Source organism: Cavia porcellus, unplaced genomic scaffold (genome assembly GCF_034190915.1).
Source record: "Cavia porcellus strain 051 isolate PalLab524CR breed Dunkin Hartley unplaced genomic scaffold, mCavPor4.1 scaffold_11, whole genome shotgun sequence".
NCBI classification, from domain to species: domain Eukaryota; kingdom Metazoa; phylum Chordata; class Mammalia; order Rodentia; family Caviidae; genus Cavia; species Cavia porcellus.
In genome coordinates, this window is record NW_026947494.1 from 28058979 (window position 1) to 28086586 (window position 27608).

Below are 27608 nucleotides of genomic sequence, written 5' to 3' on the forward strand. Positions count from 1 at the left end.
TACTTGATTGCTTCACTTTTTTTACACTATGCTACACTTCGATGAGCATTCACTTTAGAGTTTGTAAAAGGATACAACATTCCTAGAGTTTTTTAAGTAGAATTCAGCTGGGGTAGGAAATCAGTCCTCTTACCTCACTCCAGTTTCCAACGACCCAGTATGCAGGGCTGTGATCCTTAGCAAGCTGCTTGTAATTGGAGGCATTCAGTAAAAATCCTTCAGCAATCAGACTGGTTGCATCTTCCTCAGTCAGGACTGGTCCAGAACCTTGTGTTTGATTCATATTTGGAAGTTCTAGGTGGTTATGATTTGCTGGCTTTTCTGAGGTTGCTGGCTGGTGCTCTTCTTCCACATGGATTGAAGTGTTACCTGGCTCTTCAGTGACCATTTCCTCAGTTCTGGGTGTCCCATCTGTAAGGGTACTGGGCCTTTGAGTAGATAGTGATCCTTCCATCACTGTGCTGAAGTGATACCACAAAGACCCATCCCCATCATGAGGTGTTGGTGGAGGTCCAAGTGGAATTTCTGTACTTCTTTCCATTGGAGGATCATTTCCAGGTACTCTATTCTTGGTCCATATTACAGAGTTGCTTTCATCTTTGTTCTCAGACTGTTCACTGCCTTCCCCTGAGCCACTATGCATCTCCATTTCTGGATCTTTTGTCAATGTATTATAGTATGGAGTTATCTGCCAAGTAGCAGGATTGCTGGAAGATGACACATCAAGACCACTTCTTGTTGTAGCTACAATGTCTCTATCTGAGGTAGGAATAGTATCTGAATTAGCACCATTTTTGTCATTGGGCTGGATGCCCAAAGACCAGGAAGTGAGAAAGGGCTGAGAAGTGCTTCCAGTAGAAATGAGATCATCAGAGTCCAGTTCAGTTTGGCTTGAACTATTCTGCCACCATTCTCCATCCAAGTCTCCCTTTGTGGAGGCCGTGGTGAGACTGGGGCTGCTGGTGGCTGGAGTGCTTGTGTCCATAGTCTCAGGCACTGTGGGTGTGGCCAGCAGGGTGGGCTGGGATGAAGGTGAAGGGGTGGGGCTTAGAAGGTCTTGCCCGGATGTTGGTAGATTTTTCCCACTGGGAACTGTGGCTTTGTTGGGTCTCAGAACTCTCCGACTTGATGGGCATTGCTGAAGGCCACACAGAGCTCTGCTATTTGGTTTCTTTGTCTTATCACAAGGTTCACCATGGTTCTTGGTGCATGTGACACTGCGAATCCGCACTCCACCACCACAGGAAACAGAGCACTGGGAAAGAGAGACAGCTGTTAGTCTAGCAGGAAGTCTAGTTGCTTTTATTCTCGTGGACAGGCTTATAGCTGATTGGGACAGGCTCAGTGGCAGCTGGACATACAGGTAACATTGTCTTTTATCTCTATGTCTAATTTCAGCACTCTTAATTTTCCGTGAAAATTTATCTCTATACAGGACAACCCACTTACTCTTTACAAACTGAAAACATAAACCATGATGTAGTCAAACTTAAGTCTCTTTGCCTTTGAAGACTGAATAGTGGGATACAACAAGAGTGCAATGATTTAAATGAATCACCCAATTGTTTTAGCTATAGTGAATAATACTGTCTCTTTTCTAAGGTAGTGACATTATTACAATAATGTGAAATGTTTACATAGCCTCAGGAATCTATTAAGTTAGTTATATGGAATCTTTTTCATTCTACTTAGAAAATGTTATACTCCATGTAGTTTCTCTTGAGTATTATAATCACTTGTCTTTGGCAGGCAGAATGTGACTAAAAGTTAGACAATCACCACACTCATACATATTCATAGATGCAAGATCTTTTCTGAGGTGTTTATATGAATGGTTAATCAAGGGTGGGATATACACTTTCCCTTAGCATGGTGCTAATGTATACATCATATAAGTGGTTTGTCCCCCTCTCTTCCCTTCACATTCAGGGTACAGCCCAGCTCAGGCAACTAGACTGCTTTGGGGGAATTCTGATAGGAAAGTCCTTCCCCAGAATTCATGACAAAAAATGTTCATTGCATCTGTCCAGCAGCTGCAAGTCATATACAGTTGCCACATAGTTTAAATGTTTCAAATAATCCATGCTTTTATCACACTGGTATATTTTTAGTTTTCATTTTGAGTGACACTTTAAATCAATTATTAAACACCTGCCATTTAAACTTGGACCACTCAGTGACCAACATTGTCTGTTTTACATTTTTCTGTGTTGTATGTCTGACCTCAAGACAGGATTTTTAAGGATGTAACTGCATAACACTCAGTGGATTCCCGAGGGCTTCAAGTCTTTACTCTGTGTAATGATTGCATTAGCTCTGTGGGGTTTATGAGAAAGGACTTATTATTCCACTTTCTAAAGAGAGAAGCCCAAGGCTTACAGAGCTGGATGAAAGGCTGCAAGTCACTTTCAGAGTGAGAGTCAGATTTAGTCCACATAATAAATCTTCCCTGTTAGCACACAGTATAATAACAAGTAGCTATCCAAGGAATCTCCTTATTCACTTGTCCAAACATTTTATTTCTTTTCTTGTTTTTGTTCTGTGGTACTAGTATTGAATCCTCTTTGCACAGAGCTACACCCTCAGTCCTTTTACATTTTTTAAAAATTTGAGACAAGGTCTTGAGATGTCAGTAAGTTGCCCAGGCTAGGCTTGAACTTGCATTCCTCCTACTTAAGCAACTTACAGTGTTGGAATTAAAGGCACGCACCACCAAAACTAGATTTCTCAGGACAGTTCTTAAAGACACATATTTATAACATGTATAATAAGTGATCACTTTACTTGGAAACAATAAGGAATGAGAAAATTTTTACTCATGAACATAAATATTTTTTGGCTTAAATTCTTTGCCTCTCAAGACCTATTTTTAATTTCCTCTATATAAGAAAATAATATTCATGTAGAATGCTCCCTCCTTATTTTTTTCAATCAAGCGTAATCACTCACTGATGTATAATAACTGTGAAATCAGCTCCATTGAGAGGCGAAAAAAAATGCTGATGAGCACAGGGACAGGTACAGCCAAGAGAACAGCCAGCTGCAGACGGAACTCAACCTGCAAAGCTGTGACTAACACGTCAATAAAACACTTAAATGGCCTGTTCCAGGACCGGCCTTCCAAACTCAGTTTGAAATGATAAAAGTAATTGTTGGTGAGAAACACAGCTCATATACCAGGAAATGCACTTACTTGCTACCAAGTTGAAGCTACCAAGTAATGGTTTTGGAGCACATTCGTGAGGAAATAATGTTTCCCACACTTTCCACAACTCACCTGAAGCCTGGAAAGATATTTATTTTCCTGGTTTGTCACAAGATTTCTGCCCTTCTTGTGTATTAAGATACTTCCGGCTACATCCAGTTTAGTCATTCCAAGTCTCTCTCTGCTTGTTATGTTCTAACCTGAACCTCTCAGATTCTCAACTCTTCTCTTTGTAAAAATATGTCGGTACAACCACATGATCCTCCATGTATTTCTGAACACATGTCCATGTTGGTTGCTTCAGGTGGGCTCAGCTGAAAGTTGAATCATAGAGAGCCTCCAGATCACTCCACAGATTCGTAAGCACCAGGTGGCCTCGCTTGCAATTTTTATTTCTGAGAAGTATTAGAGTAAATGGTAACATAATAGGACTTCCTTCAATCTTTTTCTTTTAACTTCTCTCCATCTTTTCTCAGTTTATTTTGGCTTGAAGTATTTCTAATGCCCTTGGGGATATGACAATTCACAATACAACTTCAAGAAAAATTTTTAAAATGAATAAATTTATGAGTATGTGGCCTACACTACTATATTGAACGACAGTATATAAGCGAAGGGGTGAACTATAAAACCAGTGATAAATAGCTTTAATTCCTGAAACTGTCATTGTAATTACCTCTGTATGATTCAGCGATGAAGGATCAATTTCCTTGTTTAGAAAGTAAGAATAATTAGGATCTACCTTTCAAAGTTTCTATGAGGGCTATGGAAGACAATGGCCAAACACATACACACTAAATTCGAGACAGTCATTGGAAGCTATTATAATTGCTGTTATAATAATGACACTGATGATACTAATAGCAACCCTAACAGAAAGCTGACTTCTACTGTCCCTGAGAACCATCTCAACGGGAGCCTGGGGGATGAAGCAGGTAGAGGCAAGGTCTGGAAGACACTGTTGAAGTCCATGAACTCCTCTAGTTTATTGCTATATTTTTAAGATTCAGATTGTCTGTGGTTAATGGATGGATATGGGGCCTTTTAATATACAGAGTTTAAGAACTATGCAATAATACCTATGCAGTTGATTTTTTGGTTAAAATACATTAAATTTTGATACTTTAAAACAAAAGATTGTTCTTGAACAGGAATTCCAAAGTGTAGTGCAAGGAATATGTCTGGCTTATTAATATATACTCTTTGGCCTATTCAACCTTAAAACAATAAACAAACAAAAAGCAAACACTGAGTTACTGGCCAGAATTTTAAAATTTAGCAATTTTATATTAATAAAATTCCAGATTCATAGTGTCCGTTGAAAAAACAAACAATCTGCATCTATTGATCTTGTTCCCAAATGGCAACTCGAAACTTCATTAATGGAGATCTAGGGTCTGAGAGGAGTCTGTTTTCCAGCACCTTTCCTTCCATCCACCATTTTTTTCTCTTTCTTTCTTTCTTTCTTTCTTTCTTTCTTTCTTTCTTTCTTTCTTTCTTTCTTTCTTTCTCTTTCTTTTTCTTTCTTTCTTTCTCTTTCTTTATCTCTCTCTCTCTCTCTCTCTCTCTCTCTTCTCTCTTTTTCTTTCTTCTCTTAAAAAGTAGACACTGCATCTCCTAAACAGCCTGGGGATGCCATGTCTTGGCACTTGGAACATATGTCTACCAGCCTGGTGCTATGTACCAAGGAAATTGCACCTAACTGTGCAAGTTGCCTTTTCTCAGAAGTCAGAACAAGCAGACCTGCTTTGTATTCAGCTTTGTGCTTCTTTCAGTACATCTTCCCTGTATTTATCACCTTCGGAGCTGTCAGGCCCTTCAGATGAAATAAATGCAGTACACAGCACCACACTTGGAACTCATCTCAATTGGTAGTTTGAGAATTCTTGAAAACAATTTCAGCTATGATTATCATATACCCTTTGTAATTTTGAATCCCGTATAGGGCAAGCAGCTTGTCAATCTGTTCTTTCTGGACATTATCTTCCCCTTGCTGGCTATCACTCCTAGATGAGAACCTCTGGGATAGCCCACTGGAAAAGAGGTCAGCTGCTAAACTGATCAACTCCACTTACCACAGGAGCATTGTGGAGAGGGTGGGACTCATAACTGGTCCAAAGTTACGGGGATAAGAGAGTCTATTCAAGGGCTGAGTACAGAATTTAATATATAGTCTTTGGAATTTATAACTAAAAGATTGGATATCCACTAAACTCTGTTTGAAAGTAAGTTAAACACTTAGATACCTAATGGAGATTGAATTGCCCCTCTTCCTACATTCTATGTATCAAAGTTGTATCAAAGGCTCAATACCTGTTATCTCAGAATGTGAACCTATTCAGACACAGGCTCTTTACAGAAGGAATCAAGTTAAAATTTCAGCACTAGCATAGGCCCTGACACAATCTGACTGCTGTTCCTATAAAAAAGTGAAATTTGTACTCACAGAAAACATCATGCCCAGATGAAGACAGGGCTTATGGTGATGCTTTCACAAACCAAGGAAAATCAAAGATTACCTGAAAACCACCAGCTCTAAAATGATTATCCCCTCTCTGCTGACACCTTGATTTTGGATTTCTAGCTTCTGAAAATGTGACACAAGAAATTTCTATTTAAGTCACCTAGTTTGTAGTACGTTTTTAGGATAGCCCTAGAAAACTAATTCAGTATCCTCAACAACTAAAAAAAAAAAATCGTATATGATAAAGAGAAACAACATGGCACCCAACTGAGTAGCTGTTTCAAACATGAGTACGCATGTCTGTTCACAGGAAGCTGGGCAGAGCACAGGCTACAGAGAGCTGGAAAGAACTGAGAAGCTGGTGCTTCCAAGTGAGCGTGCCAACAGCAGAGGTGATCACGGTCAGATCATCAGGGGCCAGCTGCCCTGGAGTTCCTAGATCTTAAGTAAATGGGGATTCCAGGGGTGAGTAGCTTAGAAATATCTCCTATCCTTGCTTGCCCTGTCTGCTTTCATTTTTCAGAATTTCCTGAGATTTCACACGTGTCTGTTTTTGCTTCTCAGCAACAGCCATAGCTTTGGAGTTTGTCGTACCACCTTCTGTCAAAAGAATCAAGAAGAGCTCATTTCTGAGAAGTGGCATTAGTCTGTTGAGTCACTCTGTACTTCAACACCCCCACAAACAATTTTTACTTAGATTCTTTCAATTAGTCAGATTCTTAGCAACCTAATTGTTTGGTTCCTTTGAGTTAGTTGTAGAAAAGGCAGATGGAAGATCTTTCTAGACTCAGTAGCTCTGCTTTTGGAGGGCCCACCTCATATCGCAGCAGGTAAGTTCAAACATATCCACTAGTGGCAAATGTATTTCTTTTGTGTTTTTAAACACTTAAGAGCCTTTTTCTCTTTTTCTTTTGAAATTATTTTGTGAGGGTAATTCACTTGGTTTTCGAGTCTCTGAAACCTCAACAGTCAATATGCATAGTCTGGAATTCCCACAAAGTAAGAAAGATGATATATAAATTATTTCCAAATATATTACATTTTTAGTGAATACTAACAGCTGTCAGTTTTCAGATGTTTGAGACACAGTACAGTATATAGTATAGTGCTCAGAGTAGCAGCTCTGCTGGTCTCATTCAAATCCTGGTTCCATTATTGATGGTTTTATGATTTTGGACAAATTTCTAAGCATCTATATGCTTCAGTTTCTTTATCTGTTAAATGGGGCTAAAACTGGTAGCCCAGTTTTATTTTGAGTTTTATTAAAACTCAAAAAGGTATTAAAAACACATACATATCCAATAAATTGGATATTAATATAGTTAAATATTTATTATTATTTTGCTGCATCCTAGACACTTTGTTTTCATGGAAGCAATAGATTAGTTTTTTTCTTTTAAGTCTCAGACATTTTTGTAGGTCTTTAAAAAACTGACAAGCCCTAAGCAATTACATGAAATTGCCATGTGTAAAGAGAGGGATAGATGAACATGCAAGAAGCCACAGAGCAATTATTTTGGGAGCTTTGAGTACCGCTGATAGAGTGGGCCTTTGTCTTGACTGACAATAAGGTCGCTGATTAGTGAACACTAACTATTTGCCAGACAGTATGCTAAGTGATTATATGGATTATTTTATTAATCCTTATAATAACCCAGTCTTTACAGACGAGGAAAGGCTGAGAGTTAACACTAAGGTAAGAGCACACAGAGATTTCCAGAGGTACAAAGCCTATGAAAGTTGCTATCTTTTTAGATCTACTAGTCTATTTGACAAGGTTTACAATTTAGGAAACTGAGACCATGAAAGATAAATTCATTTTCCTAAGACTGTGTGAGTATATGAAGTGCAGATTAGAATATGGGTCATTCTCTGGGCCTTTTTTCCACTTCTATTCCTATCCAGGATATATAAACACCCAGACACATTTATTAGCTACCTGATGCTTTCAGTGGTCATTCATATGTCCATCCATCTATCCATCCATCCATTCATGGCAAAAGATAAGACAGCTTTCTAGAAAACAGGTGGCTAAACCATTTTCTAATTATACTTTTGGAATCATTATTAAAATTTTCACATAACTTTGGCAATTTATTATAATAAGGATGTTTCTTGAAGTACTTTCCCATGTATCAAGTGGAAAGAATTATGGAGCTCACTGTGATTCCCTTAATGCAATGGTTACCTAGATGAACGGGCTTAAATTGCAAGCTTAATCACAGTAACTCTATTATCATGTTTAGATCTCAATCTCTGCTCCCAGACCTGCCCTGACTTCTACTTTACTACTACAGCACTTTGAATACAAACAAACACACACAGCCTGGCTTCTGGAAGTCTCATTTGCCATATGCATATGCAAATCAAATGAAGCCAAATAGCACCTCTGATTACTGGCAGTCAGTGGGGGAGAATGCCAAATAAATATGTGAGAATGTGGGGTAAAACAACCAGGAGAAAACTAATGGTAACCACAGAGAGGTGAAACATTCTCATCTACAAGTGGCTGAAGATTTGACCCCAGGGAGCCATGTTCTAGGGGGCATGCCCTTCACTACTGGGTTGGTTACCTGACTCTGAAGTGGTATACTTAGATTAAAAACAGAGCTCCACCCTGGTACCGATAAAAACAAAAAAACAAAAAACAAAAAACAAACAAACAAAAAAAAAACAGAGCTCCAGAAACTTTGACACTTTGCTTTTGTTTACAACAAATAGAGTCCCTCTTTCTTAGCCTCCAAGCCACCAAAACCAGGATAAGATTCTTAGTGAATCTTGAGATTACAGGTAAAATGTCTAGAGTAGGAGTGTAGGCTTGGTGGTGGGATCAGTGGTGGATAGTCTCAGGGGGCAGGCATGCCTTTCTTGGGAAGAGAATTTCCTCTTCTGATCCCTGTTGGTCAAGATTGCTTGTCACCCTGGAATACCTAAACACACCTTTCCTCATTTCCTGGGTGGTAGAGAAGCCTTCATAGAGGACAGCTCAGGAATTTGCCTCTCCTTCTTCCCATCTTGGTGGCAAGGGGAGGTCATTTTGTAGAAATCTAGGAGGTTCTCAGTACTTAGATGTTTTGGCCCAGTTACCTTGCAGTTTCAGGCTCATCCAGGGTGACCCAAATGACTCAGCAAAGAACACAAGATTAGGTATAACCAAAGCTTTATCCTGCTTCAAATAATATTGGTACCAAGGCAAAATTCAGACAACAAATCCTTTGCACTAAGAATGACCACATCATCTATTTTAAAAGCAGCAGCTAGGCATGGTTGGATTGCCAAGTACATTTCACCATATTCTAGTAAAGCTTATTAAAGGGTTATCAACATGATAACCAAGAGAGAACCATTTAGTAAATCTCTTGATGCTGATTTAACTAAAAGCACTTCTCCCAGTAGCATCTCCTGAATGAAGACACTGGCTCAGCCTTTCTGCTCATTTTTGTCAAGTGAAAGCCAGAAACTAGAAATTACATATATGCTGTCAGTTGATTACAGCTGTGATTTGGAACCACAGACACAAGTACTTGTCACATTATGCCAACTTTTGGTCCCTTGTTCTCCAGTCAAGGCTGGTTATTATGCTCCACATATATAGGGACATAATAAGAAGAGCTCCTCAGTCAAATCTGTAATTGCAGTCCTTTGAGAAATCAATAAGCCTCTGGCAATTAGTAAATTCTACATAAAAAGAGTTATTAACTACTTTGGATGAAGTCAACATATTTTTGGTAAACAGATTTAATGAATCAGTCACAGTACCCCCATTCAGCCTTATTTTGACAACACTATAATTTACAGCAGTGTAGATTGGCGGTGGACTAATAGGCCAGGCCACCAGTATGTTATTATTATTCCTTCTAATGAAGAGCAGGGGGACATATTCTGGTTTACTGCTGATATGACACATGCAACAGTGCATATATCCATCATGTACCTATATTAGTTGGTAATAATATTTTCTTTATGTGCATACCTCTTTGTCTTTTCCTTTTTTTAATTTAATTTCTCTCATTTTATGGAATGATTTTACAAGACAGACATCACATTTTCTTTTCCTTACTTTCACCAGATGCCCAAGAGAGCATCCAGTGCAGAATTAAAAGCCAATTAGCTAACTAACTTGTGATTCTGAGCTAATGAAACAGTCTTTAGAAATAAGGTTATCGAGCTATTATTTTTCAAATGAGTACACTGACTTCATATTGGTATCTTCAGGTAGGATAGCTTTGCTTATACAAATTTTACAATTCTTTAAGAAATACTTCTAGAAAACCTTCATAAGCAATACATACAAAGCAATCTCCTTTATTTATATTCAAATAGCACTTTTAAATACAAAGGTTTTATCCCAATATACTATCACATTGTTCATGTATTCATTGGTTAGTTAATTGTCTTTTTTTGTGTCAATCAAACATCTTTCCTTTTCCCTGAATGTAAGTCTCAGATGGGTTTCTGCAATTTGCTCATCAACAGCAGTGTGATTGTGGAGGAAATGTGGCTTCTCAAGGAAACCCAAAAGATGGAAGGAGGATTTGTCTCAAAATTCTGGCCTGTTGATATTTAAAGATCATTTAATTTCTAGTCATTCCTGTATTATTGACCGAAATGCACACAAGGAAGCTGAGATAAGCTCACTGGAGACTTGAGGCATTTTGGTGAAAGAAAAGCTTTACTTCTAATCACTCTGGGAACACAAAAAACCTGATAAAATCAGGTTCAATAGTGACCCATTGAAAATTAAAGCCAACCAGCTTCTCAGAATCTTCTAGCCTTCTCACTTCTAACTATACTCAGAGAATTGGATCAAATTAATTTTGGGAAAACTCAATGCTTATTTGAATTTACACAGTTAATAATTATATTCCCTAAATATATGCTAAACAAATGAGCTTTTCTGTGTGTTAAGCATATTCTTCATTATTCCACCAGTAAAGCAACATTTCTTTGATTTTAGTTAACAACAATGATATAACTATAATGATGGTAAATGTTTAACAAACTGGTTTTGGAGGTGGAAGGAGGGTTCTTGGTTGTGTTACCAATGGCTTAACAATGGGCCAGCAAAAATCCTGACAGTTTAGCAATTGGCTGCCCCGACTCTGTAGCAGTGGAAATCTACTTTATCTGTGGATAAGTGACTACTGGACAGGTACAACAAAGATACTATAAGAACAGAAGAGAAGATTCTGAGCAGTGAGAAATGCAGGAAATAGGCCTGAGGTGTTATCTGTTACCTCTTATGCAACTTTCCCTTAGTCACTTTGAATTAGAGGACTTGGTAAAGGGCTGATGAAATACGAATAATGCCAGTTCTCCTTGTAAGTCTTGGGCTCACCTCACTCCAGTTGCCCACTGTCCAGTCTGATGGGCACAGGATATCTCTGTTACAGGAACTGAGGGCCTTGGGCTTCAGCAGGTGCTGACAGTCTGTAGCCGGAAGAGCTTGCTCATCAGAGGCCATGGTCTGGATGCACAGCACGGTTCGCCTCTTCTCTCCGTAGGGCCCACATGTTTTTGAACATGCTTCCCACTCTCCTGCCCACCACCTGCAGGCAGACATAGACATGGGAAAAGATTACCAAAAGTATACATGCATTCATTTAACTAGTGGAGAGAGAAAGTAGGTGAGAGCCACAGATTGCAGAGCTGGGAGGTTCTTGCAAGCACTCTACTTTCCAGGGCCTGTTTTACTGTCAGGGTCACCCTACCTTGTTCAGTCAAAGCCCCAAGCTTCAGCAGAACACATGGCTTACGTAGCTGTTAAACAGACATGGTTTTGAGTGAAAAACAATATATATGTCCTTTTTTTCTGTCAAGAAAACTGAACTCCAGGTACCTGGCATACAACTTTAAGCAGATGGAAGTTTCATTTCTTCAGTTGTTAAATGAGTGTAACAATATCTACTTTGTATGACTACTATGGAATTAATAAAATGTCAATTTATGTAGAGTGAATACTACAGAGCGTGATACATTATAGAACTCAATCATTTATTACGATATATTGTTATTTTGACTGTTGGTATTAAAAGAATACAGTTAATCTCTAGGTTTCCTGGCTTTAAATAAAATATTTTTCAATTTCAATGTTAATCAGGTACCAACACACTGTACCTAGTTTTATTACAAAATGTAACTACTAAGACATAGTGTCATTAATCCTCCTCAAAGCATTCCTTATCACTTCAAACACACTTATTCCATTGTTCTTGTCACTTTCTAGCACAGTTCTGAAAGTTCTCTTTCATTAGTATCTTTCTGAGTATGCTGAAAAGTACCTTGGTACCTGGGGTTTAATTTATTCCACATTCTGGAAAAGGTGGCCACATTTTAGTTCATGCAGGAAAGATGGCTGCAGTTGTGTGGGTCAACCAATGCAGAGTTCACAAATGAAAACAAAATTTTGCCAAGTGTCAAAATTTTGATTGTTTTCAAATCAAATTGTTCACAAACAAAAATATTCGTAAACTGAAGTGTCACTGTACAATGAATGCCATTTAACAGAAATTTATGACAATTATATACTGTGTCTTCATCCATCTTATTTACTACATCTGGCACTATGTAACTTTTGGGTCTTACCCAAAGTCAATATGACCAGGACAGACAAGTGTTTCGGGTTAATTAAAGACTTGGAGGCAGCCATGACAGTGCAATTAAAGACACTCATGGAAAAGACAAGTACTGCTTCAGAAAGGGGCCAGAATAATGGCGCAAATATAGTTGAAGAGAGGAGGAATTATTCATGGGGTGGTAAATGGCAATGTATCTTTTATTGTAAAATATTTTAAAAATGTAAACATTCACCATATATTTCAGTTATACCTTTCATTTAAAAAATGATCAGTCAGGGATACAGTGCTCATTTTTGGTTTCCTATCTCCTGCCATCTAATAGTTAATAATTTCATGTTCTGTTTAATAAGCAAAGAGTAGAAAAAGAAGAAACATAAATAGGACAGTTTCTTGTTACTTGTTCTTAACAAGTTAAACAGTAGAAACTGTTGTTTAAATCAATATTCTTGATTAAATTGTTCTTAAATTAAATTGCTGGCTAAATTAATATTCTCTGAGGACAAACAAATATAAGCCAATTATCTGTGAGTGACTGACTCAGGGTGCCAGGATGTGGCCCACTGGTAAGATGAACTGCTTTTGAAAATGGCAGAGTCTGTTCTTTTCTTTCTTTGCTATCATTGTGCAAACTTTCCCAACACAGAAGACAAATAAATAAATACCTAAATAAAAGGCGTAGGTTGAATTCGCCTTTGTGTCGATGGACAGCATCCCTCTAAATCATAATGAAGTGGAGTCCTTCTCATTTCACGGGGAAAACAGTGTACTGTGGGGAGCCCTTCATTTCTGACTTTAACAAAGCCTCCTGATTTAAGATAGCACTGACTTTTGGTAATCCTGAAGACGATATAACGTTGTACTATTTTTGTTTATTAAATATCAGGTTTACTTGAGTAGAACTTATTTTGATTATCATATTTCTAATTTCAAGTTAAAATACTGGAAGAGAGCACTTCCTGAATCCTATTGTACTGTTCAGTTTATAAGTAAGATTATGTATTTCCTCTTAGTCTTTTAATATCTGGCTGTAATTGTAGGAACAAAAGCTAGTACTTGGACCGTATGATGTGAAAGCAAATGAATGCCCACTGTATTAATCTAACTACTTTGTTTTGCCTGACTTTTCCAGTGGAGGCCAGGCACACTACTGATTATATAAATGTCATTCTGGAAAAGCCTTCATCTGAGCTGACTGAAAGCCTAATTTATCTAATTACTTGCTACAGAGTTTTCAGCTATGTCATCACAAAGTGATAATGGCCTTCTTGTTTTCTCTTTTTGAAGTTTTCTCCAGTCTCCTGGAGGATCTTTTACATGCGCTTGTGCTGTGGGCTCACCAAGTGTCCAAAACTCACTGTGGAAAACTTAACCTGCAGTGCAGCAGTGTTGGGAGATGGGGTCTAATGGGAATGTTTAAGGGCTGCTTTAATGCTACTGTAAACAGTGTTGTTGGAGTAGGTTTGCTACTTTACCCCTTTCTGCTATGTGGGGACATATTTGTCCTCTTATTTTTCTGCATTCTGCCATGTGAAGACACAGCAAGAAAGTCTTCCCCAGATGAAGTGATGATGTTTTGATCTCAGACTTCCAGACTGTGTGGTATTAACTGTGGTATCAACCTGAATAAGATACTCTGGATTAGTTTACACAGTTCTGTGTGCGTCTACATGACTGACTTACTGAAGAGGGAAGACTCACTGGGGATGTCAGTGGCACCAATCAGTATGCTTGTAGTCTAGATGAAATAAAAAGGGAAAGAAGAACAAATTCTTGCTTTTGTTTCTTTGAAGTAGCTCCAGTCTATTATCCCCTTCGGGCGTCTGCCTCCAGGTTTCCAGTGCACTCTTTAGCTTTCTATTAAGGACTCACACAAGACTCTACAGTGAGCTCCAGGTCCTTTGGGTAGATCCTCTTACTCTCTAACACACAGCTGGTCATTTTGTTTCTTTTACTCTCCACTCCACAGATGGCCATTGTGAGCCTACCTTATAAATTCTTTATATATCTTATACATGCTTTCTATGAAATCTGTTCACTAGTGAAGCCTAACTTATACATTCTAGAACTATAGAATTACATTTCTGTTCTTTATAAATTTTCCACTAGTTTGTTACAGTAGCATAAACAAAATTAAGACAGTTTGTCACTAATTTGCAGAGAAAACCATCTCCTCTGTTTTCCTGCCAAGATTTTTCGGGCATGGGTTTCAGGAGCCAGTAAACATGTTGTATTGTTGTCTAACTCATTCTTTTTGGTGTTTGCCAAAATTCCACCTTTTCTAAGTGATTAATGACAATATTATTTTATATTTATGGGAGATTTTATATTTATAGACAATTTGTAGCAAAACACTATCAATGTGCTATGAATGTTTGGTGAAAAGAGAAATACAATATTCAAAGAATTCAGGGAGACTAAACACCCAATCCAGACATTTATTGTTCCCCAATAACACAAGCTTTTTGGTTTAATCAAAACAGGATTGACAGTAACCTAACCTGACTTTTTTTGTGGCACTAGTCTGTCTCTTACCAGAATGTTAATGATAGTAACTAAGATTTTCTGCCTGATTAAACTTCAGTCAGGTCCTGAATCTTCTCCTAGGCCCATCTATGTGTTTCCTTGTAAAGTCTAGTTTAGCAGCGATCAGCTAAATCAGTTTGACAAGAACTTTTAACCCTTGAGAACTTTTTGGCACCTTTCCTGGGTGATGTCTCATCACTCTGGCTTGTCAACACTTTATTTGACACCTTTCCTGGGTGATGTCTCATCACTCTGGCTTGTCAACACCTCATTTGACACCTTTCCTGGGTGATGTCTCATCACTCTGGCTTGTCTTCAGCAGGAATTCTGTTAGATCAAGTTAACCCAAATTCTTCCTTTCCCCATCTTTCTATTAGCAATTTCCTATCTGCTGACCCAAACCTGTTCTCAGGTACAAATTCTCTCCTGTTCATACTGTACTTGGAGTTGTAACTAGTTTCTTTCCCACTACAGAATAGTACTGTAATACTCTTTATACCTGTCATGGTAGTCTTGAATTAAGTTTATATTAGTATTAAAAAAGCATCATTAAATAATATTTTCTTATAATAACCTAACACACAACTGGACAATTGATCATGCATTGTCTGTATTGTCTGTTAATCACTAAACATGAGTCCATCTCTTTTCAGTTATGTAGAAGTCCTGAGGACTGGGGCTACATGATTGATTCTCATTGTATCAGTATTTGAAGAGCTTTAAAAAGTTATCAGTGTCCAGGCCTGACTGAAGACATAGAATGTCTTGTGGGTAAAAAAAATACATCAGTGGTTTTTGAGAGCTCCTAATTACTTTCATTTGGTGCCAGGGTTTTAAAGAACTGTACTAGTGTCCTTGGTAGCAACTAAATTTACTGTTTTGAAATTTCTCTGAACTGTTCAGTTTGAGTTTTACATAATACATATCGATATATTTATATCTGTATTATATATATATATATATATATATAGAGAGAGAGAGAGAGAGAGAGAGTGTGTGTGTGTGTGTGTGTGTGTGTGTGTGTGTATCAGTGTTTGAGAACCTTGTTGAAGAGTTTGTAGTAGTTGTACCTGAGTAGTTGTACAAAATATATTATGGTAACAGTATGGTTTTATCTCACACTGAGATAAAGTAGGAGAGGTGTGAACATCTGACTCTTTTCTGTACTTGTACCTGATCCTTTTATGGCACTGTTTGCCTCAGCAGCTTTGACTATCAATGAAGTAGGTCACTTTATTTTCCCTATGCTCATTACTCAGATAAATTATAAGTTCATATCTGAATCTGTCAAGATCTTTCTCATTATAATAATTTCCATTAAAAATCAACTTTCATAATTATCTTCCTTTATACAAATCTTTCCTTAAAACCATTGTAATACAAGATAATTCAATTGACAAATTTATATTCTACATTGTTTAATAATCATCATTGCAATGTAAAAAAGCTGTTTTCCCTTCCTTGTCTTGTATATAGCATACATTCATATTTTGACTGCATCCTGACTCATCCAAACTCATATTTTCTTGGGTTGTGGTCCCCCAAACACACCATGGTTAGTCTTCTTCCTTATTTCATGGGTTTCCCTGCATCTCGGTGATTCCATTCCTTATATTCAGACCACAAGGTCGCAGCCAATGGAGATTCCCATTTTCTCCAACACCACCACCAGAGATATTTGGCACTGTCTACAGACATTTTTGGTTGTTATAGTGGGAGTTATGGAAGACAGAACTCGCATATAATAGATCAAGCCCATAGATGCTGCTAAACCTCTTACCATGCACAAAATAGTCCCTAAAACAAATTATCCAGCCCAACCTATCCATAATGCTGAGGCTGGGAAACCTTGATTTAAACTGGGTGCCATTCTTTTCTGTATTAAACTTATGTGAAGCTGCCAGAGTTGAATGAATCTCCATCAGATATTTATACAGCACTTTGGATATAGGGAGTCCTATCACATTTGTCAACTTGCAGAGTTCTGCTTTGGTCAAAACCAAAGTCCAGAAGAAGTCAATAGAGAGAAGAGACTTAAATAATCTTTTTTCTGCAGTCAGATACACTTTAATTTCAAAGAACTTCTTTCCTGGCAGGCTTACTCTGTCCTGAAACATGCTATGGAAGGCTCTCATTCTGAAAGTCACTGGCTGCATAAAACATTTCTCTTTGATTGAAATAATTAGGAGCTTTTATTAAATATTTTTAGAACTCCTCTTGAAAACTCCTTTGGGGAAAAGCAAAAAAATGTCAAAATTGGATGCAAAAACAAGATATTATTGAAGAAAATGACTGAGAAATAAGAAAAGATTGAGCCTTGTACATGAAATCCTTTTGGGAGATGAAGGGACAGCTCTGAATGTGGAGTATGAACTTTTCAGACAACATGGAAATTAGATGACAGAGGAAGATGTTGCAGCTTGTAGTGTATATAACTGGGCTAAGAGTGTGAAAATAAATGAACATTTATTATTTAAACATTAAAAAGCAGATAAATTTCATTTCTTTAATTATTGTAAATTTGCACTCATGACTTAATTTTGGAATCAGTTTTCTGCTTGTTTACAAATTTTCACTGAATTCCAGTGAGAGAAATAGTTTAAATTTGAGAGCAGGTTGTTTATCCTTAACCTTGTTCATTTTCTGAGATACTGGAAAGCAGGATGGTGTAGTAGAACAGGAGGGTTTATCAGCAGCTAAATCTGGGCTCAAATCCAGGCTCAACTGATTATAGCTAAGTGACCTTAGATGGCTTTAGGGTCCTCATCCATGCAATGAGTATTAAACTACCTATCAGGGTTATTGATGATTTTAAACCATATGACAGTGTAGAAAGGGCTTGGAAAATAGTTGATGGTTAAAAATTGTTACTTTCTTCTCCGTTCTTTTCCCCCAAGCACATGACATCAAATGTCTCTGAACTCGCATCTGCTCATGGAATACTTGGGAGGTAATATTCACACCCTCTTAGCTACTTCATAAATACTTGGGGAAGCTGAAATATGATCACAAATAAGAAGTACTTTTTAAAAGTTAACCATTGTGTTTGAGTGTTTTGTAGAATCTATTTAGCTTATCACATCCTACTTTAAGAATGCATTTTTACAAATTTTAACTGCAAGTGTGTATTTAACATTGTTAGAAGCTGAAATACCTAGCTGAGTTACAGCTTTATCTCTTTCATTGTAAATTAAACTGCATAGGAGCACTTTACTTGATTTTCTAATTGTTGTTACAGGAAGTAAGTAAACAAATATGGACACAAATAAAGGACTGTATGTACACAGTAGGAGAGTACAATGAATTTGTTAAAGTGATATTTCAGTAAAAGTAAACAGTTGGGGCAAAGTAGTATCTTAAATACAGAAACCATTCATTTTAAACATAAACATGTGTGTATGCATGAATGTAGGAGTGTATATTTGTGTGTGTATGTGCATTTGTGTGTGTGTGTGTGTGTGTGTGTGTGTATGTGTGTACATCATCTTGGGTATAGAAACAAACAAGAGAAAGTAATTTATTCTAGGGGTTCAGAAGGCATCATTGAATCAACCATATATCTTTCTGAAGGGTGCATCTCTAGCTTGAGATTTGAACTGAGTCAATTCATGGTTGACCTGTTAATTCTATTGATCTTTAATGACCACAAGGTGCAGGCTTTGGCACTAATCATGAAGAAAAATAGTCCCAAAGAAACTAGACCTAGGGAGACAGATGCCAACAGGGGAAAAATAGCTTAAATAGAAATATAAAATTCTACCAAATGGCAAAGCTTATAACGACTTGTCCAATTGCTTATTCTTTGATCTCTTACCTGAAGTATATGCTTCAAATTATTTGCAGGAAATTGTATTTCCAATGCAAGAGCATAAACTGGAGAAACGGGTGAACTTTTCCCCGCTAAAGTATGACAATGTATAAAGCAGGGGAATCCACTGTGGAAATGATCATCAGCTGACCAAGAAGACCTGAGCCCTGGGTGTCACATTTGTTATGATGGCTTTAGTGTCCTCATCCATACAATGAGTATTATACTATCGACCCATCAAGGTTATTGATGGTTAGAACCTTGGTGCTGGTTAGAACCTTGCAGTGGCCATCGGGCAGAGCCACTCATACGTGTGGCCATCTGTGCTTGCATTCTGACTGTCTGGGATTTTGTGACAGGAGGTTTCATGATTGGTCTGTTTAAAATTTTTGCTCTGGATCAACAAACTATATTTGTGAACTCAGCTTAAAAAATGTTGCAAGAGAAAACAACATTATTTACCTTGCTCTATCATGCTACTCTCACAACTAAGAGATGAAAACAGGTCAAAAAATCACAAAGTCATAAGGAAAGCAGAGATTTGTGGACAATGACCAGGAAGGAAGAGCCCCAAGCTAAGTCCCTGACTCTGGCTGGCCCCAGTCCTGAAAACAGCCTGTTTGTCAGTGTATGTGTATCTTACACTGCCTTCTTGAATGTAAATTTCTTCAGATATGACATACAGGTATTTGTGCCATTTCAAAACCTACTTTGCCACACATCCCAAGGATGTGTGGAGCTTTGGAGCCTCTGTGATTTGATAAAGGAATCTCAATCTCCTTTGCCCTTTTCCTGCTATTACCCTTGCATTAAGTGGCCTGTCTTAGTGCCTGGGGCTGCTGTATCAAATTACCACAAATCTGGTACTATGGTTTAGATCTAAAATTCCCTCTCAAAGTCTCATATTTAGAGTTGGGGACTGTCTAGAAGGGGCAGGACACTGGGGATGTGATGGGGAAGGAGTTCTTCTCATTCCTAGCTCATTCTTTCTCTTTCTGCTTCCTGTTCACTATGTTTCCTCTACTATGTTGTTTCTGCAGATGTTATGAAACTGTGATCCAAAATAAATCCTCCTTTAAGAGGCAGGTGCTGGATGCTTTGTCCCAGCAACAAGAATGTGTGGGATGTTGGTATCTTAAAACAATATAAATTTAGTCTCAAAGTTTGGGAGGCCAAATGTCCAAATAGTATTACTACACTGAAATTCAGGTGTCAGCAAGACTGTACTGCATCTGAAGACTCCAGTGTAGAGTCTTCTCTTTGTGTCTTCAGTTTGTGGTGACTGCCACCATACTTTGGCAGTTGGCTCCACTATACCGATCTTCAAGGTCAGTGTCTTCAAATCTCTCTGCTCCCTCTGCACAAAGCCTTCTCGTGTGTATGTGTGTGTGTGTGTGTGTGTGTGTGTGTGCTTAATTTTCCTCTGACTTCTCAGGAAGACACTGATAATGGCATTTAGGGCTCTCCTGTATAATCAGGATAATCTCCTTATCTCAAAACCCTAAAGTTCATAACACTTCAAAGTGCAGGTCTCTGCAGGACTCTGTAGAATAGCAGGTTATTAGTTACCTCTCAGAAGTTCTCTTTCCTGGCTCTTTTCCAAATAAAGTGGCATCTATATAGGTGCCACATATTAGGACTTGCCATTTTCCAACATATCACACTACCATGCTCAGGAGCTAACTTTTAATCCAGAGAGCTTAGCCTGTGTCACTTAGGAATTTCTTTATCCAGGCTCTTTCTCTGTGTCTATCTCTGTGTCAGGCTTTAGCCTAAGCTCTTCTCCAGTCCTCCAGCCACTGGTCTTTTGCTCCAACATCCATGTCTCTCTAGAAGCCCTACTTGTGTTTTAGAATTACTGCCAACTAGTAAGTTCAAGCACTTGGTGAACAGAGGTGGGCAATGGGAACTACCTTGTGGGAAGTGAATTCTAAATATAGTGAAGTCAAGTTTTCAGTGACAAGTGAATAAGAAAATGTAAAGTATGGATTAATGTGTATTCTAAAACAACGAGCTGATTGTGAATCCATGGTCTTGGACTGGGTTGCTTTCATGTACACAGGTGATATTCTTAGCCTTCCCCTTGGCCTCACAGGCGGGTGCCACCATGGGGATCTTCTGGTGCCCACCATGTGAAGCACAGCACTCACCTTGCTTCAGAAACAGCCCAATAAATGGAAAAGTTTGTGCCTGTCTTTGGAGGGTCTTCTACATGTAACAGAGACCATAGGCTTTACAGATGGTCAGCCTTGGTTTCAAATCTCTGCCAGTCCCCTCAACCCAGTCTCATTAGATTAAATGGCAATTCTTCCCCTGGGAAATTGGCATGATAGTAGTTAATTTTCACAGTAGTTGAGAATAATAAGAAAAATGCGCAAGCTGCTTCCTACAGGTAACTGAGAGCAAAGCAGGTGCTCACAAAATGGGATTGTTTTCTGATTATTATCCCTATAGTAGTTCTCTTGGGGAATAGTAAATACTTGACAAATATTTGCTACTCTTATGAAGACCAAAGAAGATTGCATACAACCATAAAAATGAGAATGTGAATCCTAGGGATACAATTAGTTTTAGGAATAAAACAGCTGTGGGTTCAGAAGATATCCAGCCAGTCCAACAGAGAGCATGGTTTTGAAGAGCAATGAGAAATCTACAGGCCTTGACGCAGTGGTTGCCACCTAGTGAATATACCAGAACCAAAGTGTACAAACTTGCAGAGCAGTGGTGGATCATCTGGCTTTAAGGCAACTGTCCTTCCTGCTCCCTTTTCTCTAAGAAGGTAACACAGTAGCTACAACTACATATAAAACCCAGTCCTGGCCTAATCTTCCCTTAATCTTCTTAATTCTTCTCAAGAAAAGAGGTACAAGAAAGAATCACTGTCCTGTGAGTAGACTGTACATCTCTGTTCTGCCTCCCCAGGGTGGAACCCAGCTTCTACTTCACAGGCCACCTCTCACGCAAAGGAAAACACAGGATTAAATAGAGAACAAACACAACAGAGAACACCAGCCTCTGATTTGCGTAAGACTGAAATAAATGGTAGACGCAATCTGTGACCTAAATATATTTTGGCTTAAGAACATTAAAGGATTAAGGCATTTTCCAGAACTAAACCTTTCCTCCTCCCTCTTTCCTCCTTCCCTTCCTCTCTTTCTTCCTTCTCCTTCTGCTTCTGTTGCATCTCCTTTTCCTTCTCCTCCACCTCTACCACCTTCTCTCTCTCTCTCTCTCTCTCTCTGTCTCTCTCTCTCTCTCTCTCTCTCTGTCTCTCTAATAGTTTATTCCTAATAAAGCCCCACCTATCTTTTAGGACTCTACTATCCAAACCAACTAACAAATGAATTTCCCTCTAATAGAAGTTTTTAGCTTTGAGTGGTTTTTTCCTCAAGGAGATCTGGTAAAATATAGAGATTTTGTTGTAACAACCTGAACTGGAAGAGAGGAACTCTTACTAGCATTTAGCCCAGTACAGGCCAAGGATGTTGCTAAGCACCCTACTTTTCATAGGACAGCCCCCTACTGTATTGTAGTGCAGCCGCTAAGAAAGCCTGCTCTAGAAGTCCTCTCTCCTAGGCCTGCTACCAGTATGAGCGGGCACCATTACCTGAAGGTGCAAACATCATCTGGAGCTGCATGGGTAAAGTACCCTTGGAACCTCTTAGCATTCTCTTTAGCAATACTTTGGATTTTAGTCTTACAAAAGAAGTAACACACATAAAAATTTAACTTTATAAGAAATACTATACCCTAGGAAGAAAATGTCCCCACTGCTTGGTCCAGGCTCCAATAACAGTCATAGAAACCTCTAACATCTTTCCTGTAACAATTGTAAAAGCAAAGCCCAAAGATTTCCTTTATCATTGTGTCTGGATAACTATTAAATTAGACACAGTTGTAGGCAGTCACGCAGTGCTCCAGTTCCATGCTGTCCCTGATTACCTGGGTGGGCAATCCTTTTCATAGCACTTCTTCTGTCTCCCATTAGGTTGTGTTTCCGGGTTACAGAATGTCGCTTTCACCATCCCTTGGCCCTTCTTCACACAATGAGCAGTCTGCCGACGGATACCTGGGTTTAGATGGAAAGATACACACATACTGAAACCTAAGCTCATATGCTCACGCTGCCTGATGAGATGTCTGATCATTTAAGTGATCATGCTTATAATGTGAAAGTTGTCCCGATGATACGATGATACTTGATTTTTTTTTGTTTTTTTTTTTTTTAAGTAGACCTCTTCTACAGTTGGCAATGGGTAGAAAAGATCTTTTTAAGAAAAGACTGCAAATAATTCAGTTAGATTGTCCCACGTTTGACACCAAAAGGTACAAGCAGATTATTATCTATGAAATACATTGCAATCTAGCCATGGAGACAAGTCTAACACACATGTGCCAGACAGAAAATAAAGTGAGATTTAAGTAAGGAAATCAGATCTTGTCACTAGGGTGTTACAAGGCAAGTGCTACATTAATAGAATAACAAAATAATGAGATAGAGACCTTTAGATTAGTTTGGATTGGCAAATTCTGAAAAGTGGTAATAGAATCCAAAGTAATGTTGATTTAGAGATACTGTTTATTAAAAATGTATGAAGTTTTGATAGCAAAGATTGATAATGTTACTATCTTTGAAGACAAGGTGGATAATGTAAGAGAGGTACATGGGGAGTGGAAGAATCTATAGGTAAACAAATCCATGTCCTAGGCACTGTTCTAATTCTGTGTGAACGTAGATGTGTGTGTGTGTGTGTGTGTGTGTGTGTGTGTGTGTGTGTGTGTGTGATCACTTCCAGTGAGGGTCATCTTGCTTAAATGTCAGTTTAGAAGTAAGGCTTGAGCAGTCTTAGGAACTTTGCATTCATGGTCTTAGAATTTTCAACATTGTTTTTTCCAAATGGAATACGATTTTTCCTTGACCAAAGGGACAAGGACTAAATTGTAGAAAGAATAGAGCCAAGAGGGAGAAAGGGAAAGTTGAAATTCAGATTAGGGTGATTCCGTTTGCCTAGGTCATTTTTCCACCAACAGATGCAAAAATGCAGAATTGAGGGGATCACAGAGCACAATATTGGCAAAGGCTAAGTTCAGAAGTGATAAGCCATTTTTTAACCATAATGCCATTGCTATGAGTTTTATAGGATGAAAGAAAATTTTAGTTAGGCTATGTTATAACTGACAGAGCCTTGCAGCACTGATTCTGCAAGAGGACAAAAATGTGGGTTTTATATTACAAGTAAAGTAATCCTGAAATTTTACTACAATGCTATCTTATTTAGTATGGAGTTCTGAAGTTTCCTATGAGATCAGTTATTTCTTCACAAATAATCATTGATTTCACTTTGCTAGTGATTTTTTTTTTGAGACAGGGTCTGGCTATGCAGTTCAGACTGGTCTCAAAATTGCAACAATCCTCCTGCTCCAGCCTCCTAAGTGCTGGGATGACAGGGAGACTCAGATAAATTTCTTTCAGCAAGTTTTCTGTAGGAGAAGGTAGCACTTGTTATTAAAGCTCTCTAATTTTATGTGAGGAGTAGTTAGTCCTAAATTCCTGTCACAGGGTCATTTCACTTGGAGAAGGCAGGAGTGAAAGAAAATGTAGCTGAGAAGCCTCAAGAATAAAGATGGCATACAGAGAGCCATACCAAGAGCCCTCTACCTCTAAATAGTGGATGGTGGAACACAACCTGAATCTCATGCTCCTTAGCTAAATTTATGATGTTATCTTGTCTCTGCTCTTGAAAAGATATAATGATTTTTTAAATATTCAAAATGAAGCACAATACCTGCCTGGAAGGCACAAGGCCCTGAGTTTGAGTCTCCATACCAAAACAAACAAACACCAAAAACACAACAAAACAAAAACAAAAAATTCACAATAAGAAAATGACGTCTTAGTGAATTTGTGATCAAAGAGTTTTTAGTTCCAATTGCATAGCATTGATATATAAAATATAAATATGTGAAAACATCATATTATAAATGGAACTACTGAAACACACCAGGCTCAGACGTAGGTAAATATCCCTCAAAATACTGAGCAACTTAAGGGAAGGCTCTGCCAGGGGTTAGAGGAGAAAGCAGTCAGCAGAAGACGCCAGTGAGGCGACACTAAGAAATGACTCCATATGAAACTGAGATGAGATCACTGTTACAGTTTGGATATAAATATCCTTATATTCCCTATTTTTCTTTGAAAAATACAGCATTTGAAATGTTAAATGTTTAAAACCAAACTAATACAAAAATAAAAATGATGACTCCTATCTGTAACTTATGGAAATCAGTTTAGCAATAAATTTCTAAAAGTCACCATATTTATGTGCTTTGTGCCTTAAAATTTCACATAAAAATGAAAACTAAGAAGATTACGTTTCACATGTCCGAAGACATTCATTTGAAGAACAAAAATGGAGAATTAGGAAATTTTTACTTTATAGCAAAATACAATGCATCCATAAAAGGATAGTTATAATAATTGTAAAAAAAAGATAAAAAAGTATCTCTATATCCCTGCTGGGATGCTAAGTGAAAACATGCATGTATAGATGTGCATAAATATGTCCTTTCCCACACAGTTGTATGTAGATGTTCCTTGATTTATGATGTGAGTTACGTCTTGATAGAACCATTGGCAAATTGAAAATATCCTGTCAAAAGTGCACTTAATATGCTTACCCTACTAAACATCATAGTTTAGCCTAGCCTACTTAAATGATCACTTACCTTGGCTTACAGATGGGCAAAGTCATCTGTCACAAGGACTATTTTATAATAAAGTGGCCAATGTCTCATGTAATATTGAGTACTGTACTGAAAGTGAAAAACAGAACAGTTGCAAAAAGTACCTATGGGCATCTGTTAGGATGAGAATTTTATTTTTCATTTTTCAAGTAATGTGTTTATTTTCACAGTGTAGAAAGTTTTCACTTAAAATAAAAATCCAAGCCAAGTGTGGTGGTACGTTCCTATAATTCCAGCACTGTATGTGGTTGAAACAGGAAGACTGAAAGTTCAAGCCCAGCCTAATCATCTTAGCAATTTAGTAAGAGCCTGTCCATAAAGCTTTAAAAAATTCTAGGGATACTGTTCAAAGAGAGAACCTGGGTTCAGTTTCCAACGACACACACACACACACACACACACATACACACAAGCACGCACACCATCACTGAATGAGTCAGTGCTCCAGGCACTTTTCCATCTTGAGTTTTTCATAGATGCATCTTTGTGTAAATACTAGTATTTCATACTAGAATACTCTGTGTTAAAATAGATTCACTGTTTTTTCTTTCTCTCTGCAAGAGCAAGAAAATTCACTGTAACTCAAATAGGCAGTGTGGCTGAAGTTCAGGTAGGCTTGTGAACGCTATGATAATTTCCATTAAGGTTTAATCATCAGAATAACCTTTACCCAGATATGTAGTGGTACTGCTGCATGATTAGGTTGTAGTAAAACCAAATGTCTAATTCACATTGGCTAAGATTGTTCAGTTTTTTAGGTAACTTCAGATGGTTTATGTTCATTGAAAAATTTAGTGACTTATTTCTTTATTCCCAGGGCTCTGAAATATTATGTATAAGGAAAGAGGCACCCTGCCTTGAAAGGCTGTTCTTTTTTTTTAGGAATCTGTTCAGTCAGCATTGGCTAATCTTTACTCGGTGGTGTCCTGGGACAAAATTTAAACTTAAACTTGCACTTCATTGAAAGACGAGAAAAGGAGGGGAGTCATAAACTGGAAAAGTACATGCTAACCATTCACAGTGACTTCATTTCCCTCACAAAAGCTCCTCTGGGGAATTACTTTCACTGACTTATTTTCTGTTAAAATTGCCTTTGCTTCTCTGGGCAATGGCTGAGGACAGAGTAGTGGAGCTGGAAATGACAGAGGCAGTGGTGGGCACTGCAGGACCCTCTCTCCTGCCAACACAACTGGGTTGGCCATAGATTCCTTTTCCTTTTTGACCTGGATAGACTTCAGAGGCTTAGCATTTCCCAAACCATATAGGTTTCAAAAAAGACATTTTAATCTTGTGAATCCTAAAAAACAAATTAGGTTTTCAAAGAGTTTTGGCCCAGACCAGACACTGTAGCTGGAAAAGCCTCAGCGGGAACCAAGGATCTCCTATCTCCCCCACCCTTAGGAATTTACCTATGGCACCAAAGAATACCAATGGGCTACTTGTGCATCCCTAATGCCCCCTCAGGCTCCACCCCAAACCTAAGCTACATATATGCCTCCACTCCACGTGTTCCATGGAGAGATTGTCAACCCTGGGGGGAGATGCTGCACCCCAGGGGATCAGGGGTATCTCTCCCCGCATTTGCAAAATAAAGGTCATTTATATTTCATACTTCTTATCTTTTCAGTCACCGCCGGTCCCCCACAGTTCTATCATATGGTTCCCTGACCAGGAACGGCAGACAAGAGACTCCTGGGGTCCTCCCAGTTTGAGTCCCCTGCTGTTTAGGACCAGGACCGGACTGCATACTGCATTAATTCCTCACTTCTACACTCGGGAGCTGTAAACTTGTCGCTGCCGATTCGCAAAAAACACCAACCCAATTTACCAAAGGTGAGCAACCCCTGAGATTGCCACTAGGCCAAGCCCCAGGCGGGTTTTCTCCCCCTTTCCATGGGCTCTTGTGACACTCTCACATCCTTAGATAGCCCAAGGCAGAGTCTTTCTGGGCCAACCTGTGTCCACACTGGGAGACACTCATGTCCTTTGGGTTCGGATAGCCCAAGGCAGAGTCTTCCTGGGCCAGCCTATGTCCACACTGAAAGACTCTCATGTCCTTCAGAGTTTTTTAAGTTCTCACAGGCAGAGTTGTTACTAAACCCATGTGAAATCCACTCATATATTGGTGATGGCCAATTATTATGAGTTTTGGAACCATAAAATACTGATCAGTCTAGAGTAAAAAGTGACGACTTTAAACTTAGCAGACCATGGTCTGTTGCCTCATCTGGCTATAACTCCATGGGCTTAGACCTCACACCAGATTTTATCTTGGGGACCACTTCC

General features: G+C 38.4%; 1 protein-coding gene across 1 annotated transcript in view; it reads right to left on the reverse strand.

The window, feature by feature from the left end:
* Positions 1 to 27608, reverse strand: part of Adamts12 (ADAM metallopeptidase with thrombospondin type 1 motif 12) — a 286768-nt gene that overhangs the window by 31855 nt on the left and 227305 nt on the right. Inside the window, exons 17-19 of the mRNA XM_003470179.4 lie at positions 22521 to 22647; positions 11008 to 11218; positions 134 to 1255 (exon numbers count right to left, since the gene is read on the reverse strand). Of these exons, the coding sequence (XP_003470227.1) occupies positions 134 to 1255; positions 11008 to 11218; positions 22521 to 22647 (1460 nt within the window). The remainder of the gene's footprint in view (positions 1 to 133; positions 1256 to 11007; positions 11219 to 22520; positions 22648 to 27608) is intronic.